This window comes from Mus caroli, unplaced genomic scaffold (assembly GCF_978045245.1).
Source record: "Mus caroli unplaced genomic scaffold, Mus_caroli_1 scaffold_6, whole genome shotgun sequence".
Taxonomy (NCBI): domain Eukaryota; kingdom Metazoa; phylum Chordata; class Mammalia; order Rodentia; family Muridae; genus Mus; species Mus caroli.
This window is the reverse complement of record NW_028227261.1, coordinates 93,082,296-93,101,591: the sequence shown is the minus strand read 5'-3', so window position 1 is coordinate 93,101,591 and position 19,296 is coordinate 93,082,296. Positions and strand designations below refer to the sequence as shown.

Sequence of the window (19,296 nt, the reverse complement as noted above, 5' to 3'; positions counted from 1 at the left end):
CACTGAAGAGGCTGGTTTGGGTAATGAGGAGGGTGTGGATTTGCATCTTGGCTTTGCCATTCCTTGAGGGATCAGGGGCCGGTGATATACTCCTGACATAGGCATTAAGGTCTTACTTGAAGGGTTGGAGTGAGCTTCAATAAGACAATGCATCTAAAACACTTAGCTCTGAGCCCAGCTCTGAGCATGCTCAGTGAGTGGCAGCTCACTGAGCATGCTCAGTCATTAGATTAGAGCAGGAAGAAGGGCTTTTCACGTTCACTTACCCTCCATTAGAGGTTTCACAATGATTCACTTGTCTTTTAAAAGGACAGCCAGAGAACACTCTCACTTCCCAAGTAACATAGCTACATGGTTATACAGACCTGATGAGATCACAGGTTCTGGCCTCAGTCAGGGTCTCCTTTAGATCTGACCTCTCAGAGTCTTAGTGATCTCATAGGAAAAATGGTGGCAGCAAGGTCTTTCCACCTCCCTGCCTTCCTGCCTCCTCAGTTCATAGGGAGAGAACGAGATGGAATATGCTTGTCACAGCAAATGAACAGGCTCCCGCTATTGCTGAAGCTGTTTGGGTTTTTACAAAGATAAACTTAATCCAGGAGCAAGGAGGTTAGGTTTTAAAGAGGCTAAGCGGAGCTTTGAGTCTGGTTGGATTTGAGGTCACGGTCAAGTATCGGCTCCCTCACCTAGTGCTGTGGGCTCAGGTTTATGCAACCAAGAAGTCTGAGCATGGTTGAGTACTCCACGGTCAGAAGCCAGTGCCTTTGAAGGGACAGCATAAAGGTCCTTTTAGGATGGCTTATAGCCTTGACCCTGGAGTCTGCTATTGATGCCATGTTAGATGCCGCGTTAGAACTGGAACTGACTAACTGGGTCATTTGGAGCACACACGGAATTATGACAGATGGTTCACATGTGGGGCCAGCTGGGCAGGCAATGAGGACTCACAGTTTGGACAGATTTGGACAGGTAGGGATTTAGCCTCTCTTCAGGGAGCTGGCTCTCTCTCCCTTGGCTAAGCCAGTCTGGGAAACTCAGGCTCCTTCCAAAAATGTTCGTCCATCTAAGACAGAGCCCCACCCGGGGTTAGGTCCTGGGTGCCAAGGGAGGCTTCTAGGTTCTCGACCATTGTATGGCCGGTTTTAGTTTCAAGCTGTCAGGTGCAGTCTTGCCCTTTGCCACTGAAACTGACAGTGAGGTCACCCAGCCCTGATCCTGGAACACCACTCTTCAAAGGAGATTCCAGTGGGGGAGGGGGGTGGCTCTGGGCTTAGTTGCTGGCTGCCGTATGAATTCTATGTAATCATTACAAATGGCCTGGTGGCTCAGGGGAAAGCTTCAGGCCCTTCCTGGGAAGTGGTTTTTGAGGGTATCAGAAAAATAGAATGACCATGGAAGCTCCCTTGTAAGGCTGTTGGAAGGAATACCAAGGTATGGCTGGTAACAAACTTGGTGCTATGGAGGTCAGCTCAGGACTAGGCATAGGGAGGCTGGCTGTTCCAAGAGGCTTTCTTCCGCCTTTGTAGGGAGAGTATTGCCATGTTGAAGCAGTAAACAGTTATACGAAAAGGTGTTCGTGACCATCACCACTAGAGAGCCCCCTGACCTACAAACAGTTCCTTCCGATGGCATGGCACTCCTTTGGCCTCCAAGCTGTGAGATAGAGCAAAGGGGTGTAGAAGCCTCACCAGGAGACGACATCTCCCAGAGCTCGGAGATGAAATCGCAGTGGGTAGCTCCTTCTGGCTCAGTGTTTCTTTCTGCTTCATTGGCTGCAGACTCAGAGAAGTACTTGGCCACTCTGAACCTTGCTTTTCCCCTTCCACAAAGGGGCATACCAATCCACACCCCAACTAGGCATGGAAGTGCGTGTCTATAGTCCAGAGGTAGGAGGAAGATCACATGTTCCTGGGCAACCTGGACTGCACAGTGAGTTCCAGGCCAGCCTGAGCTAAAGGATCAAGAGATCCTGTCCCCCCACCCCCCAAAAGAAGGCTGGGGGAGGGTGGCTGGAGAGATGGCTTAGCGGTTAAGAGCACTAGGTATTCTTCCAGAGGTCGTGAGTTCAATTCCCAGCAACCACTCGGTGGCTCACAACCATCTGTAATGGGATCTGATGTTCTCTTCTGGTATATCAGTGATAGTATACTCATACATGAAATAAATAAATAAATCTCCTTTTAAAAAAATGAAGAGCCGGGAGTAGAGCGCTCGCTCGCCTATCACGCACACGAACTTGAGTTTGATCCCCAGCTCCACAGTACTAAGAATGAAGAATCCATGCTCTCGTTGCTTCTTTGTGAAGTCTCCTAGATCAAAACGAGCTCACAGATGACAGGATAGATTAAAAGTTGATCAGTTCGGTGGAGGATGTTCAGAAGCCCACGCGGCGAGGCAAGAGCAGGACCGGGAGGCTCGGGCTGGGCTGTGTTTATAAAGCAATGACATTTCCAAGCTGGAAAGAACCTTCTCAGTCTCCACCCCCAGGGGAAGACAGAATACAGGGAGCAGAGGGCCCACTGCTCGCTGGGATTACCCCTGGGGAATCTGGAGGCTCTGTTTGCCCAGTAGCAGGTAGGAGTGGAGGGACTTGCCTTTTAAGTGGATGCCGTGGGCTTGCCACTGCTCATCCTCCCAGCCCCCTCTCCCTCGTGCTTTTAGGAAGAAAGCTTCTGTTATTTTGCAGCATGAGAGGAGGGCAAGCACTCTGGGGACATAGCAAGGGAGGTGACTTGCCCTGAAGGGCGGCGGCTCTGAGAGTTGGATGCTGAGAAATAACAGTACTACTGTGTGCTGAGGCTTGTAACAGTACTACTGTGCTCTGAGGCCTGTGGCAGTCCTGATTGCTTTATAGCTCCAGGGTGGACACAGTGCCACTCTTTTATAGAAAGCTTCTGGCTTTCTAGGGGTTGGCAGCTAGGAAGTGGCAAAGCTGGCATTAAAACCAGGTCTGCAAAATGGAGAGACGGGGCCGATATACACCCAGCTTATGCTTTTAGCTCCCTAGCTGAGTATTCTCACCAGCGGGGTGAAGAAGAACTTGCCATCTTCTGAGTCCAATCCCTGGTGGGGATTGGGGAGGGGGACAATAGGCCTCTGAAGACCTGTGCTCTTGGACCTGCCCCATCCTGCCCCATGAATGTCCTGACTATTTCAGGGCTGACTGCCTGGTGCAGTATCAAAGCTTCCTTGAGCCTATTATCATCACGGAGGCCTTCCCAGGCTGCCAGAGCTCACTAAGCCTCCCCACTGTGCTAGGCCCAGATGAAGAGGGCCCTCTATGTGTTTGTCATCAGCAAGATTCAAATGACAACCAGACTAATATTGCACAGCAGCTAATGAGAGACCCAGCTCAGGTCTTAGTGTTAGGGCTGTAGGGAGGTCGGTGACTGCCCGTACTAAACTTTGGCAAGGGACTCTAGGTCCATCCCTATGTCCATCGGACTCAGCTAACTTTGGCCTGTGATCTGAAGAGGGGGCTGTGATAGAGATGGGGGCTCCATGGTCTGGAGGGAGAGTCCTGTATCCACAGGGAGTGCCAGCCCAAGGGCTTGGTCCTTTGGCTTCCTCACGTGATCCTCAGCAGCTGCCTGGTGCTGCTTGCTCCAAGGGTGACCTCACCCTCTGTCCTATAGCTCTCCACAGGCTTCTACTGTGTAGAGAGCCACTGCCTCCCTTCCCTACCCAAACGGTGGCCTCTTGGCTCCCAGATGGCCTTACTTCCCTGCTCCTCTGACTACCTCAATGTCACCAGGGACTGGTGTGCATTTGTTGTTCTTAGCCGATGCTCTCGTCCCTACTGCAGCCTCGCCCTCTGGAGCCTAGGGGATGGGCTTGGGCCTTGGAGCCCCTTGAGTCAGGGAGCAGCCCTGACCACCCATTCCTTTCTCTATTCTCCCTGACGTCAGAAGGCAGAGTGCTTATTCACTTTGGAGGCACACTCGCAGGAGCAGAAGAAGAGAGTGTGCTGGTGCCTGTCGGAGAACATCGCCAAGCAGCAACAGCTGGCCGCACCGCCTACAGAGAGGAAGGTAAGGACTCTGCCAGCGGTTGCTGCCCTGGCTTTCTTTCACCTTTTCCCCTCTGCTAGCCTAGCGTTTAAGCCTTGGATCTGAGCTTAGCCCCTGGGCCTGGGCAGTGGGGCTTGGCCAAAGGTCTGTGTCTGGATGTCTCTTCTCAGGTTTTTCTATGGGTCTGTGGAATGGGTTTGGCATTGCTCGCAGGAGGAGCCACAGCCAAATTGAGCATGGCTCATCAATTTTCAGCTCCCCTCTTTGGTTTGCCAATGGCAAGGTTTAACTCCCGCCTCTGCTGTTGGATAGGCTGTATCCAGAGGCAGCTCGCCACTGTTAACACTAGCCCAAAGTAGACATTGATTATGTTATTATTATGATTATGATTATGTTTATGGTAGAACACAGTAGTTTGATGCTTGCCAGAGCCAGGTGGAACTGCTTTGGATTGCAGAGGCCTGGGGCTGGCCTTCTGGAATATCAGGGAGATTGAATATGGCAAGTAAAGTTGAACTGGGACCAGTACACCTCTGGACCAGGGGAGTAGATGAGGTGGGAGCTGGACAAAGGCCTTCTCCTTTGATATTCAGATGCCCGTCACAAGGCACACTCATTTGCTTGTCGTGAATCATTCAGGTGTCTTTTCTTACTGTAAATGCTGGCCATTTGGTATTTAGGGTGGAGGCTGCAAAAGCTGCCGGGTTGGTAGCTCTGCCTGCTCTCAGGGAAGAGGAAACAAGAGGGGCCTTGTAGCTTGCCAACCTGTGGGCCTTGTTGTTATTTGATATGTTCGAGCTACTGAGACATGTGCCCCTGGCTTGCAGAGGGGGCAGTAACCACATGGAAGTGGTACTGACGGCCTCTTTCAGAAGAGGACAGCCATTTTCCAGCAAACTGGCAAGGGAGTGAGGGTGGGTCAGAGAACTGCAACAGCCTAGACTTTTTGCAAGGTGCCTTGTTTTAAGGGGAGAGTCTGAGTCACACACTGTTGCTTATGGCCAGTGTAACTGTGGGTGTGCCCCCTTATGGCCCCGTGCTTTGATGACTCCATCAGTAGTTCCTCCCTTAAGGGTTGCTGTGAGCATTAAATGGGGGAACATATACAGTCATGGTATAGCACAAAGTATGTACCAGGTGCTCATTCAACAAACACTAAATGGAATACACTGTTCCCCCAATCTTATCCCAGGTGGCACTAGAGCTGGTCCCCATCGTCACAAACCTCCATCACCATGACTATAGATAGGCTGCTGTAACCCTATTGATCTTTGCTGGCTGCAGTTAGAATGTAGGCCACTTCCCCTTCATTGGGACAGATCCCCAGGACACCCACAGCCAGCACCCATGTTACTGTTCCATAGGCTTTGTTCCTCTCCTCTGGGGGGAAGAGTTCTTTGTGATTTGACTCCAGGATGTTCTGGCTCTGGAGAGTGTTGGCCACTCAACGCCTGCCTTGGAGACTCTCTGGCTCAGGCTCTTAAAGACATGCTGTATTTCAGAGAGGCTCTGAGCCCTGCACAGCTTAGTTGACTGACCCTGAGTGGTTCCAGTCCCTGACTCACCCCAATGCATGGACATCCTGGGCAGGCAACAGTCTAGACACAATGTCACACCAGCACTGAGTGTGCTATTAGAGGAGCGGCTGTCGGGGGTGCATGGGCAAGTGGAGGAGACTCTGGTTGCTAAGGTAGCTTTGGAGGTGTGTTCTGTGGCTGAGACGTGGGATCTGCCCAGACTTACATATCTCCACTCTCCTGGGGAGTGGTTACTGAGCCCCTCCAGGTGTGTGTGTGTGTGTGTGTGTGTGTGTCTTGCTTCTCAACCCTACTCAGCCACACCTCCACCATACCCACTTAAGGAATTTTAACAACGAATCTCGTGAGTCACTTACAGAATGCTTCTTGAAAGGAGTTCTGGTAAATCTGACCCTGTCCAGCCCTCTATCAGTCCAGACAGGCTTTGGAAACTTTAATGACTGGGCCCACCTTCTCATCCACCTGTATTCAGCCTCAGGGTGACTACAAAGTCCTTTCTGAGGGATGGCTTTTGCAAAGCCTGGCCACGAAAGGTACTGTCCTCCAGAGGAGGGGCAGGAAAGCCAAGCAGGCCTGGGAAACTGACTCTTACTTCTAGGCATGAAGGCTATGCTGGGCCCGTGCTGGGGTGCCATGCCTTTCCTCCTCTCTGTGAACACCCTGCCTCCTGTGGAGCTGAGGACACAGTGCTTAGTTAGGCAACTGCCCCATTCCAAGACCTCTCCAGGGACAGAAAGGCACACAGAGCATCAGTCAGATACAGTCTCTCGCTCCTCTCCATCATGACGCAGACCCTTTACAGTTTGTCCTCAGAAGGGCTGATGATGCTTCCTGGAGGACACAGGGGATGGAGAAGGCGGCCGTAGAGAGCAGCAGTCAGGTGTGTGGCACTGCCTGCAGCACAGCCTATGGCAACCACTCCCAGCCGTCACCTGCTTGGTCTCTTCTGCTCTGTGATTATAAGAGCCCAGGGACTGGGGCTAGCCACCTCTCTTAGAAAAATACACTCTGGAGAGTTCTGCCCAACTTTCTGCGACATAGGTGGGAAGGGAGGAGCAGGTCTGTGGCTCTTGGCAACATAGAGATCCTATGTTGGTGTATGTGTGTTGTTTCATTCATCTGTGGGTGTCTGTGTGTGCAGGTCAGATGTCTATGTTAGGGTGTCCTCTTTGGTTGCTTTTCATCTTAGTTTTAGAGCTAGGGTTTCCCACTGATTACACTAGGCCAGCTAGCCAGTGGGCTCCCAGGATCTGCTTGTCTTGACCTGTCTAGCACTGGGATTACAGGAATGTGACACCATACTTGGCTTTTTACATGGCTGCTGGGTTCCCAAACTCAGATATCCCCATGTTTGTGCAGCAAGCACATTGCCTACCAAGCCATCTTCTCCAGCCTCCACCTTCATCCTTCTGAGACAGGGTTGCACGTAGCCTAGGCTGGCCCCAAGCTCCGTATGTGGCCGAGGATGACCTTGACCTTTGAGTCACTTCTGCCCCAGCCTTCCAAGTGCTAGGATTACAGATGCCAACCACTATACTCAGTTTATACAGTTTTGGGAATTGAACCCAGGGCTTTGTGTGTGCCAAGGAAGTACTCTATCTACCAAGTCCATCCTCAGCCCTCAGTAGGTTCTCTTCTGTGGGAATGAATGATCTGCCTCCTGTTCCATTGCAGCTTCTTTTTCCTGCTCAGCACCCAGGCTTCTTCTTTAGAGCTCTGCCCTTCTCTTGCTTCATTATATGCCCCCGGGTAGCATCGTCCTTTCTTCTGCCTTTGATAATGTGGACCAGGCTCCCTGCGCTACACACCCAGCTTAACTGTGATGCTTCTCATTAGATTTGCTCAGAGCTGGTCCCTGCGGTGGCCAGTGAGGCTCAAAGCTGCCAGGGACTGGCTGATCTATACCGTTTTGATTATTTGATCAAGTACACATGATGGATGTGTCCTCGGTGTCTGACGCTGCTTTATATTCTTTGGGGTTACAGAGATGAATGACACCCCATCCTGGTCCTTATAGACTTCTAATTGGATGATGGGGGCGCTGAGATGGTGATCCGAGCAATGGAGGCCACACTTGTGGCAGTTGTCCATGGGGGTCCTGACTGTCCAACCAGGGTCAGCAGTGAGCCTCCCACTGACGGACCACTCATGCCGGTGCTTCTGGGCCAGGCTCCAGAACCTTCTGAACAAGAGTAGTCTTGTTTCAGCCCTCAGGGGCCTGAGGACCAACTCCATTCTCAAGTGGATCCTGGGCTCCATGGGCTTTATGGAGAAAGCCATCACAGTCTCTCCTTTGTGATCGAAGGCTGGTGATGGAACCAGAGATGGCAACAGGTAGTTCAGAATGACCGCACAGACTTGATATTGGGAGAACTTGGGGGCTATGCAGGATGCAGCAGCACACAGGAGGTCCCCAGTGAACTACCTGCTATGACTTTCATCATTGTCTTTTAGCATGACTGTGTAGGACAATTTACTGGTATCCCTGTTTACTGAGGTCAACACTGGTACCCAAGCGCATCTAAACAACTATTTCCAGATATCCTAGTAGCCACTTGCCAGATTTCAGAGCCCTGGAAGGGAAACTGAGGCCTCTTCCAGATGTGACACTGCCTTGCGTGCGACAGCTAGAGATAGGTCTCAGAGATGCCAGGGACTATTTGAGTGTCTCAGAAAGAAGCCCAGTCAGGTTGTGGACTCAGGCAGTCCTGATCAGAGTGGACAGCGAGCTAATTCCAGTTCTGTCTGGTTCCACAGAAACTTCACCCTTACGGCTCTCTCCAGCAGGAGATGGGGCCAGTCGCCTCCATCAGTGCCACCCAGGATAGAAGCTTTACCTCATCAGGACAGACCCTGATTGGCTGAGCAAGTCCAAGGGCAGGACTATGTTCCTGGCAACTCTGGGGCTTCCCCTATCACACAGTGACCTCATCTCAACTGGACCCAAAACAGAAGACCAAGATGGTGGGCCTAGGGTCACCTGGAGGGAGTGGTCTCAAGGGTGTGTGTGTGTGGACCTGGCAACAGGAGGAACAGTGCTATGAGGGACCCTGTGGGTTTGTGCAGACTGGTACCAGGAAGTCCTGGATGGAGAAGACGCCAAAGCAGGAGGCTAAGTGGCACCTGGGCACCTTCCTGGGCACAGCAGGAAAGAGGGAGAGGGCACTCGAATGGAAGATGGTGCCTGTGACCCATTCCTGCCGGAAGACATCTCCTCTTCCCACTCCTATTTCAAATGGACACATTTACTTCCTCAGTCAGCGGGTACTGGGGGACATCTCCTTTGTGCTAGGGTGTGTGCTAGAAGATACTGTGCTCCCATCAAGATCCCAGCCCTCCCCGTCCCAACAGGGAGAGAATGCCAAATAAATCAACACTGATACACGCACATACACTGCAAGGGTCTGTACAGAAACGTCACAGATGTCTTCAGACAGGGCATTATGTCTCGTTGCCATGTGTGAGCTGGAGAGGAGCTAGCCAGCCAAGGACTTTGAAGAGAGTGTTCCAGGCAGTGGAAGGAGCTTGAGGAAGGGTGTCACAGACTCCTCCGGTGCATATCTACAAGATCAGATTGCAGTTAGGAGGGGCCCAAGTGGCTGTGAGACTGGTTAGGGCTCCCCTTCAGGCCTCCAGGGTGAGGGGTGACGGTGATTTGTTCTAGAGGGCGCTGTGATGGTAGGTATTGGAAAGGTAGGCTCTGGGATAAGGAGTGATGCTAGCTCACCCTTGCCTGCCCTCGTGCTCCGCTGAGTCTTGTTATCTCGGTGGTGTGAGGTTTGAGGCCTCCCTCCTAGGGATTCCTCTGCTCAGACCAGAGTTGGGCTTTTGGGAATGCCCATGAGCACCGAAACAGTAAAGCTTAATTTCCCCAAGATGGGAAAGTTCATGTCTTCCCTGCTCCCAGGCTCCGTAGAGATCACCTGTATCTGCTCTACCTGTCATGCTAAGAGAAGGAAGCTGGGGCCCAGGTCCAGTAATGAGAGCTGGGTCCACTCCCATGCTCTGAGCTAGGTAGCTCACCCTTTTCTAACTGTAGAGACCCAGCAGGACAGAATCTCAAGGCTGTGGATCAGAGGGATGAGGGTCATATGCTAGAGAGTATTTGTCGAGTTAGGTACTGAGCACTCAGAGGCAGAAAGCTGCAGTGATGGCTAAGGCCAGAGAAGCCCCAGACCTGAGTCTTAAGTACCTTAAGGATGATTCTTGTGCTCTTTTGAGTTTGCTAAACTACCAGAGCCACCTGAGCCCCTAAATGGTGGCCCAGGAGAGTACATGTCCCTTATTTTCCTTCCAACATTGGAAAAGTGAGCCATGCTGAGTGATCAGTCTAACAGGGAATGGGGTGACTCTGCAGGAATCAGGCTAACACGCAGCCCAGTGAGGAAAGATTGGCTTGGTTCAAGGGTTGTGTAGCAGCACCACACTGCCAGCCAGTGATCAGCCCATAGGGTGAATCCGAACAGCTGGGTCTGTGCAGACAGCAAACTACACTTTGATTTCATTTGATTCTCTCACCTAATGATTGATCGTGAGGTCATGAAGCCCAGGAGGATCACCTGCGTGGGAAATCAGCCTGGGCACAGACCTCTGTCCGACAGATGGGCACAGAAGACAAGAAGAGGATCTGAACATAACACCCACCCTGCGGACGGGCTGTTCTCCCTGATCAGCAACTCCTGAGTGGAACAGATTCTCCCATCAAGCTCCCAGGCCTATGGCTGATGGGGAAAAGGAAGGTACTCCTGGCAGGTCCTGGGCTAGCTTGCTCCATGACTGTGGTGAGCCAAGGCACCATGGCCATCTTGCTTCATGAATCAATGTGACAATTAATTTGGTGTCATGGGCCCGAGAGGATGAAATATGACCCAGTGGCCTCCACTCTTCAGTCCATCCCAGCTGTTCAAGAGGAGGAGCAGCTCTCAGCATGGCCTCTGAGAGTCATAATCACGGGAACCACGCCGGGCCCCCTCCCCGCCACATAAATCACGTGAAGAAGCACACAAGAACTTCTTTCCCGATGGGCTAATTGTCTTGGGTGGTGTCCCCGGCCCCAGGAGCTGGGAGGTCGGGAGCACAGCCACTTTATTGTTGAAAGGCCATCTGTGAGATTTGAATACAAAATGCCTCTTTGAGTCTCCTACCCATTCTGGGATCCCATTTCTGTGTCTCCCGCTCTGAGTCCTTTGAAGCTCATCTCTCATAGAAGCCCTCATTGCCTGAGTCCTTTGGCCCTTTGGGAACTGAAATTACACAGACCTTCTGAGAATGGTGATTCTTATTTGTACATGTCTTATTATTATTACTATAATAGTAATAATTATTATTATTATTATTAATTTCCCCTTCGACTCCTGTCATCAAGACCCTTACTAAACATAGTCAACTCCAAGGCACCAAGAAGGTTCTCCACAGTACAGGCACTGGCAGCTTTGCCATGTGGATGCATACCTTCAATGAGAACCCCGCAGAGAGCATGCGCTTTGGAGAGGGCAGGGGGGTCCTGCCGAGCTTAGACTCCCCTAAACAGACTCATCTTACACGAACAAAACAGTAAAGGCTTCTGAGGCGTTCGGTGACTGAACCTGTGTCGCCCAGCTGGTGAGAGGTCCAGTCCTTTGTCCTGTGTGGATGCAAAGGTGTTTTGAGGGACAGAAGGAAGAAAGATCACCCATGAGCCTCCAGGAGAGGCAGGAGGCAGTGATGGTTGTCTCAGACATCTTGGTCTCTTCCACCGAGGAAGCATGCTTTGGAGACAGATTAAGTGAGGAGCGTTAGTTTCCCTAAGTGGTGGCCCAGGTTGAAAACAAACAAACAAACAAAACCAGACAAACCTATTTCCACAGGATTTGACAAAAGTCTGCCGTGAAAGGCAGAGATGTGCTCTTGCGGCAAGCTCCCTGGAGGCCCCGGAGATTACAGACCTTCCCCTTCTCAGTCTGGCTTTCAGCAGGACCGTTGGTCACCGTCATGGGGGGGGGGGGGGGACCCTGGCAGTAAAGGAATGGTGACAGAGGCAGGGAAGAAAAGCTTAGGCTCGGGCCTGCTAGTCTGAGCATAGGCACAGAATGTAGAGACTGTAACCCAAACCCAGTGAAGAGGGCTTGCTCTGCAGGATCTGAGCCTGGGTTTTGCTAATCCGCTGGGTTTATACCAACAGATCTAAGTAACTGGGAACTGAGGGATCAGATTTCAGCCCCCCCCCCCCCCCCCCACACACACACACACACTCCCTCTCTGCAGAGCATTCTTTTCCCCAGCTCCACCGCTTTTCTGGCTGCCTCCAGACCTCCTGCCCTCCCTCCCTCCCTCCACTGCTGGCCAGGCTGAGGGCAGACTGCTTTACCTTAGGACTTGGCCATCTTTCTTCTCTTTTTTTAAGTCTGAAGGAACAGAGAACAACCTGCCTCTGTGCTCTGTCTTACTTTCCTTTTGCTCCAAGCTAGTCTCTAGAAAGGCTGCCACTCCCCAGCCACTGAATGTTGATCTGCCAGACACTCCTGTGTGAGCCAGGCAGGGCATCTAACTCCTGCCCTTTACTTTCTCTTTGACCTTCACTAGAGCCTGATGTGGTATGGTATCCCCTTAAGAATAGACTCCTGCTCTACCTAGTTTGTAGGTACTGGGTCTTTGAAAAGTTAAACTTGCTGAGATCACACAGCTAATGTCTGCACACAGGGTACAATCCTGTGGGTCAACTGTTTTCTGGAACCTCAGACCATTCATTCCAGCTGAGAAGACCTGACAGGGCTGGGTCATTAGTGCCTTGTGTTCTCCTGAGGTCACAGCTTGACTCTCCAGGCTCTCCTGGCTCCATGGGTGGGAGTGTCCCTCCCAAAAGTTCTTGTGACTTCCCATGGGCAGGCTGTTCCTTGACACCATTGTACACTTTCAATGTCCCTGGCGGCTGCAGTCCCTAGGGAGACCAGGGTTTAGCACCTCTTTGACACACCCTTTCTGAGGCGTGCCTCAGAGATGGCAGTCCCCCCCCACACACACACACACACTGTGCTTGCCAGAGGAGTGTGTTCCATGCCCATTAGCATGGTGAACCAGGCAGTAAGGTCTGCCACACGGGAAAGCCTGCAAGCTCCTTAGGGGCAAGCGGAGGCCATACCTTATTTCATGTTGCATGGCTCATGGGAGATGCTCTGTAGCGGTCAGAGGCCTGAATTCAACTGATGGGCGGGACCCTCCTTCTATTCTATAATAGAGATGAAGAAACAGGATCACAAAGGGGAAGTGGCTTTTTTTTGCCCAGGGCCATGAGCCCTGGGACCAGAGCTGAGGTTTGGTTCAGAGGTTTTACTCTTGCTCCAGAGGCTATGCAGATACCAGCAGGCCCACACCCCGGCTTAATCTATGATGCAATCTGGTCAGGGTTAAACCCTATCGCCACGCTCATGCAGGCATCCTCAGAGGGAAGAAAACCTGATCAAAACACCCTGATTCTCTAAGTCTGAGGGCGCCCCTCTCCATACACCCCCCCACCCCCGCCACACACACACACACACACACCTGCCTCTGAGAAAACCAGGGTAGGGATTCAGAAGCCCTGGTCTTGAAGAGTGACTTATCTAGTACTTGCTGTGTGACCTTGAACAAATCACTTAACTTTTCTGATCATCTGTTTCCTTACCAAAAAAAAAAAAAAAAAAAAAAAAAAAAAGGGTGGGAGTGTGGGGGTAGTCTCCAGGGTCAGGGTCACCAGAGTGCAGACTACTAGGAAATGACCATAATGATTGGCATACAGTAGTTATACCCTTCAAAAAGCAGGAACCAACTCAGGTTCCTTATCACAGTCATTGTGCCTGGAATACCAATGCCCAGACTCTCGACACTGGAATTACCGAAGAAAGATTGGGCAGGGGTCAGGGAACTGGTTAAAGGAAGAAAGAAGGCAGATGTCTTAGATTTCACAGAACAGCCCTATTGGTTCATAGCAGAAGGAATCCCAATTACCGACACCTATGTGAGAAACCCTTTCCTACCTTTCTCCCCACTCCAAGGTTCCTCATTCTGGCTGCCCTGGGAAGCAGCTCCGTTGCTTCCCTGACTCAACTTGTTCCCTCTCCAGCCCTCTGCCCTCCACTGCACTGAGCTCAGTGTGCCATGGACTGTTGCTTGACTTCATGCATGTTTGCGCGCCCGTGTATTCTTCAACCAGCCCTCTTGCCTGCCGAGCCTCAGGCTGGCTTTCAAGGAGAGCTGTGGACAGTCGACCTGACTGACCTCTTTCAGTTTCCAGTGATCTCTGCAGACCCTGTCAGAGGCTGCCGGGTGGTGGCTCTCCATTGCTGTTGCAATCTGTCACTCATTGCTCAGACATAGCAACTAAAGATAGATTTTTCTACTGAGGGTTCTTTCACACACTAGCACTTCCCTACTTGGGATCAGTGCCATTATTGCAAGAAAACAGTATTCTAGTGGTCTTCCTGGCTGGAGCATTAAGGGTTGTGTGGGCTAGCCTAGGAGGTGGAGCACCACTTATGGCAGTCTTAAATGGTAAATGTATTCTGAGACTCACCTTTAACTACCAGAAGCCTTTGGGAACATAATCCAACATATATATATATATATATATATATATATATATATATATATATATATATATATCTTAAAGTGGAGAATATATTGTATAGTATGCTGAGTAAGTGGGGTTTTGGTCAAACCATAGGATCCTCGAATGTAAAACCAAAAGCCCCCTTTGGCTTAACTGTGGCTCTCCAGGGAGAGCCACAGTTAAGCCATTTGTAGAGAACAAGACCAGGATAGGTGCTAGAACTTGGGCACATAGTTGGTGGCTTGAAGGTCTGCAGAGGGGATTCGATGGTCTTAGAGCACAGAGCTCTTTTCACTTAGCAATCGCAGGATCATTAGAAAGCCCCCTAACCTGGGCCATAATGGAGAGGGAGCAGCTCGCCCTGTTGGTACTTGAGCTGATGGTGCGGGGGTGGGGGTGGGGGGATTATCTAGTCAGCAGGCATGTCTACACATTCCGGGCACGTTCTGGCTGGAAGGGAATGAATGAGCTGCAGTGTTTTACCTGGAGCCTGGCTGCGTGCAGTGTGGTGGGGGCTGGTAGAGCCACTCTGCTTCCTGTGGACTGTTCTAAAAATAGCAGCGGGACCATGACTGAGGGGAAGAGGAGGGGGCTCCTTGGGAACTGGGTGGAGATGACTCCCCTCTTCCTCTTCCTGTCAGGCCCTCTGTGAGGAAGTCCCACAGAGTCACAGAATTGAGATGTGGGCAGGTCTGGGAGCCCTCTGTCTTCACCTCTCTTCCTTGCCTACACTACCAGGCCTAGAGACCTGGAGTTAAGAAAGGACTGTTCTGTAGTCACCATGTCTGGGGAGGAGGTTCCAGAAGGTGGGCTCTTTTCCTTCCTGCTCTTTCAGAAGGCCACTTCAGGTCTCATGAGTCTTCCTCTGCTTCCTTGGGTGCACAGGGCCTGGGAACTCCTGGGACCAGATGTGGTCTGCCTTCGTGAGAGTTGAATGTCAGGTGAGGAGCCCCTAGCTAGTGTGTGTGTCGCTAGTATGTCGCCTGCTCCCTGACGTCAGCCAGCTGGTTTTCAGCACCAAACCTTCCCTTTTCTGGTGTTCCTTCTTCACTGACTTGCCCTCTGTTCACTTCCTGTACTGTCTGCAGAAAGCCAGCCTGAAGAAGAGAGGGTCTTAATGCTCTGGCACTTTCTCTGCCCTTCCTAGGGACAGGCAGGGGCAGCCGAGGGACCAGCAGGGCTGTAAAATGAGACAAGATGTAGCCTGCATACTCTCTGCCCTATGAAGATGGAAGTGTGCAGGACCTCTCTCACAGAGCTTAAGGAGAAGTAGGCTGCCTGATAGTCAGGCAGTGGTTTTGATCCCAGCACTCAGGAGGCAGAGGCAGGCAGATCTTGTTAGAGGCCAGCCTGGTCTGCTAAGTGAGTTCCAAGACAGCCAATTCTATACAGAAACCCTGTCTCAGGAAAACAAACAAACTAACTAACAAACAAAAGACCTAAAACCAAAACCAAAACCAAAGCAAAAACAGCCAGCTGAGAATTAGGTTCCCAGCAAGGAAAGCAACTGTGGAGAAAATTAGTGACCCAGGACAGACCCTCCATATCTACCACAGGGGCATAGCAAGGCTATTATTATCTTAGCGCAGCTGATTTTGCTGTTGTTGTGAAGAATTATAATTCTTGTCATTGACATCTGTTATGGAGAAAACATTAAATACAGATGAACCAGGAAAAGACAAGGTTCACCATTTGCAGTGCCCAAGGTTAACTGCTATTAACATTTTGGGGTGTGTACGGTCAGAGATGTGTTTCCCATGCATATTTCTCGTTTGAAGGTTAGGGTTACTTCCAGGTGCAGGTTTTTGGTTTTGTTTTTTATTCTTCTCTCATATATTTCATTCACTGCTGTGGTTTCCTCTCCCTCCCCTAGTCTCCCCACCTCCCCCACCCCTAGACCCACCCCTCTTCACCTCTCCTCAGAAAAGAGCAGGGCTTTCAAGGACACCAATCAAATATGGCATCACAAGCTACAATAATAAGACCAGACCCGTATTCCCACACCAAGGCTGGACAAGACAACCCAGCAGGAGGAATAGGGTCCCAAAGGCAGGCAGAAGAATCAGAGAGAGCCCTGCTCCTACTGTTAGGCTGGGTGAAGTTTTAAAATATGCCCTTTCCCATTTAACAGCGGAGTCTACCCTTACTTCCCACTAACAAATGATATTCTACAACACCACAGTTAGGGTATTTCATTTCAGAGGTGAAACCTGAATAGCTGAGTCCTCTCTGAGCACTAGATGCTCAAGTCACCTCAAGTCTAGAAACCCCTGAGATACAGAGCCTTAGGAGAGCACTGTGGAAGCCCCCAGAATCCAGTTCATGCCTAGTAATTGTCTGACTCTCAATAAATATTTATTGACAAAGATTTTTGTTGGAATTCATTTGGGGCAGTGGGATGTCTGGGTCAAAGTGTGTGGCCTGTGAAGTGGGTTCTGGCTCTGGTAGCTGACTCATTCTTCCGAATGGCTGTACCCACTCTAATGCCACCTCACCTTCCTTGCCCTCAGTCTCTCTCTCTCTGCCACCTAAATGGAACCCTCATCTTCTTTGCCTTCTCTCTCCTTCTCCCCCTTTTCCTCTCTCCCTTTCCCCCTCCCCTCCCCCTCTCCCTCTCCCTCCTGCTAGGGAGCCTGCCTTGTGCATACTAGGAACCCCCAGTGTGAGATTTCCCACTTTTAATTCTTTAAGTCCTACTTCCCAAGAAACAGACATCTTAGAAGAGAACTACTATTTCCCTGCAGCCTCAGTGACCCTGTATATTGTTACATTAAAAAAATTTTTTTTAGATTTATTTATTTTATTTTACATGCGTGCATGCATGCCGCTTGTGTGTATGGACATGTACTTACATGTATGCCTCATGCTTGCAGAGGGCAGAAGAGGGTGTTGGGTCTTCTAGAACTGGGGTTACAGATGGTTATGAACTGCCATGTGGGTGCTAGGAAACAAAGCCAAGTCTGCTGTGATAGCAACAAGTGTTCTTAACTTCTGAGTCATTCCTCCAGCCCCTATTATATTCCATTAAAAAAAAAAAAGGCTCCCTTTGATTACTGGAGTTCCTGGACATGTATTTACATGCCCTTTGGTTACTTAATCACCTCTTAGGGCAGTAGTCTCTTCAAGTCCTTTGTCCACTTTCTTTTCCGACGTGTTGTTTATAGTTGAATTGTTTATTCACAAAGAGCCCTTTATATAATACGGACATTTGCACACTGCCCTTTTCTTGGAAGTTCTTCTACACCTTGACTTTAGTTCACTAGCATTTTGCCTCACTGATTTCATTTACATATCTCCGTGTCAGGCACCGGATGGTTTGAAATAGTTTGTTCTCCCTTCCTCCAACCCATCCTAAGCCTGTCAGCTGGCCCAGGATTCCCTTTGATTTCCTCTGCAGCCCCAAGATGCTGTTGAAATTATTTGCAGCCATTGCTCCCGATTGTCACAACCTTGAAAGCACCAGTTCTATTGAGTTTTAAGTCGCCCTTAGCCCTTGGTTATGCCATCAATCAGGAAATCTCTAAACACTTGTGACTTCCTTGCTGGCCCATCTCTGATGGTACTCCATCAGAGTACCTTATCCTTGACTTCTGGGCTTTCGGTCACTGTGCAGAGAACTTTCTTGAAGCATTTTCCCAAGTCAGTGGATATTCTACTTTCTTGGTTCTCATAAGGCTGGAAATGTTTGGCCTTATGCTGGAGTCAGAGCAAGCTTGACTAGAGGACGCTAGGTCAACAGTCTTTTCTTCTAAGAACCCCCAGCATACTCTTTGGTCTTGTGGTCTTTACTGTTGTGCAAAGGGCACTGTTGACTTGACTCTCTCAAATCCCCTCGTGAAAACAACCAGCATTTCTCTTCCCAATCTTTGGAATTCACAGTGTCCCCAGAATTCAGGCACTTGTTCTCCTTGGCAACAGTCCCCCATACTGACTCCAGAAGCCATTTCAGTCTAGACACCCAACATTTTCATTAAATATCTTTGGAATGGTGTTCTGTGTTCAATTTCTACTTCCTGAAATCTCTACTGCAAGTAATTAATAATAATGATGCTAAGTACACAGCATACCTTCCATCTGCCATAATGTGTAATCTGTCTTGCACTGTTGTTTTTATTCCAACTTTATTACTTTTTTTTTTTTTTTGAAATTCAAAGAAGTTTTTTTGGTAGTAAGCCAAACTTGGGACCAGCTCAGTTGTCCTTCTCTGGGTGAAAGGTTAGAGTAACTCTGTTGTACCCATTCGCATCCCACAGATAGCACTGGGTTAGGATTGTTGTTGATGTAAGGAAGGAGAGATTTGTTTTGCTCACAGTTTCAGAGGGTTCAGTCCATCATGGTGGGGGGGGGGGTGGGGACAAAGAGAGGAAGTGGGACAGAAGAGAGGGAAGAGGCTGTTTTCTTATTCCTGTTTACAGTTAAGAAATGAAGGAGCAGGGAGGTTACTGTACTCTCCTCCCTGCCTGTTGAATCCCAACCCTCAGAACTGAGACTGACCCAGTGCTGCCTAGTGCTGACTCTGCATCCCATAGGGAAACATTTGGGAGTCTAGATTGACAGACTGAATTGCTGAGGGATACTGAGGCCTAAAGAAGAGGGATGCATCTGTCAAAAGTTCTCCGGTGAATTTAGAGTTGGGAGTCATCCATTCTTTCTGTCTCAGGCTCCCTTCTCAGGCATCGTCTCCATTCCTGGGACTCCTGCGTGGTCTTCTGTCAAATCTCCCGCATTTCACTCCTGTCCCTGTGGACATCTCTCTAAATGGCAGCCAAGATGACTCTTTCTGCAGAAGCAATCTAGTCACTTTCTTGTTCCGGAATGTTTGTTGGGTGACTGAATGAATGAGCAAACACTTTTAGAGTGCCTCGTGTGCTAACTACCAGTGATCTATCAGTCAGGAATTTACCCTCTACAAGTGACCCAAACCTACTCCATAAGCTACAGCTTGCAGATGGGATCCCCTGGATGATGGAAAGAAGTTTTGTATATGGTAGGTTAGACTCAGGACCTTGACCAAAGTTCAGTTTTACCCTTTCCACTGCTTGGTTCTACCTACTTACCTGTTGGCTCACTGCCTCAGTGGTGGCAGTAAAGATTCCAGGAGAGTCAGTTTTTGTTTTTGTTTTGTTTTTTTTTCGAGACAGGGTTTCTCTGTATAGCTCTGGCTGTCCTGGAACTCACTCTGTAG

At 50.0% G+C, this 19,296-nt stretch overlaps 1 protein-coding gene across 6 annotated transcripts in view; it reads left to right on the top strand.

Moving 5' to 3' along the window:
- The window catches only part of Rgs3 (regulator of G protein signaling 3), a 138,679-nt gene that overhangs the window by 83,986 nt on the left and 35,397 nt on the right, over window positions 1–19,296 (top strand). For 3 of the 6 annotated variants that reach the window (XM_021159585.3, XM_029476132.2, XM_021159586.3), the window contains 2 exons: window positions 3,909–4,031; window positions 8,306–10,691. In XM_021159585.3, the coding sequence (XP_021015244.1) occupies window positions 3,909–4,031; window positions 8,306–8,413 (231 nt within the window). In that variant the 3' untranslated portion in view covers window positions 8,414–10,691. Of the gene's footprint in view, window positions 1–3,908; window positions 4,032–8,305; window positions 10,692–19,296 lie in introns of those variants that run through there. The other 3 variants (XM_029476128.2, XM_029476129.1, XM_029476130.2) reach the window with 1 other exon arrangement.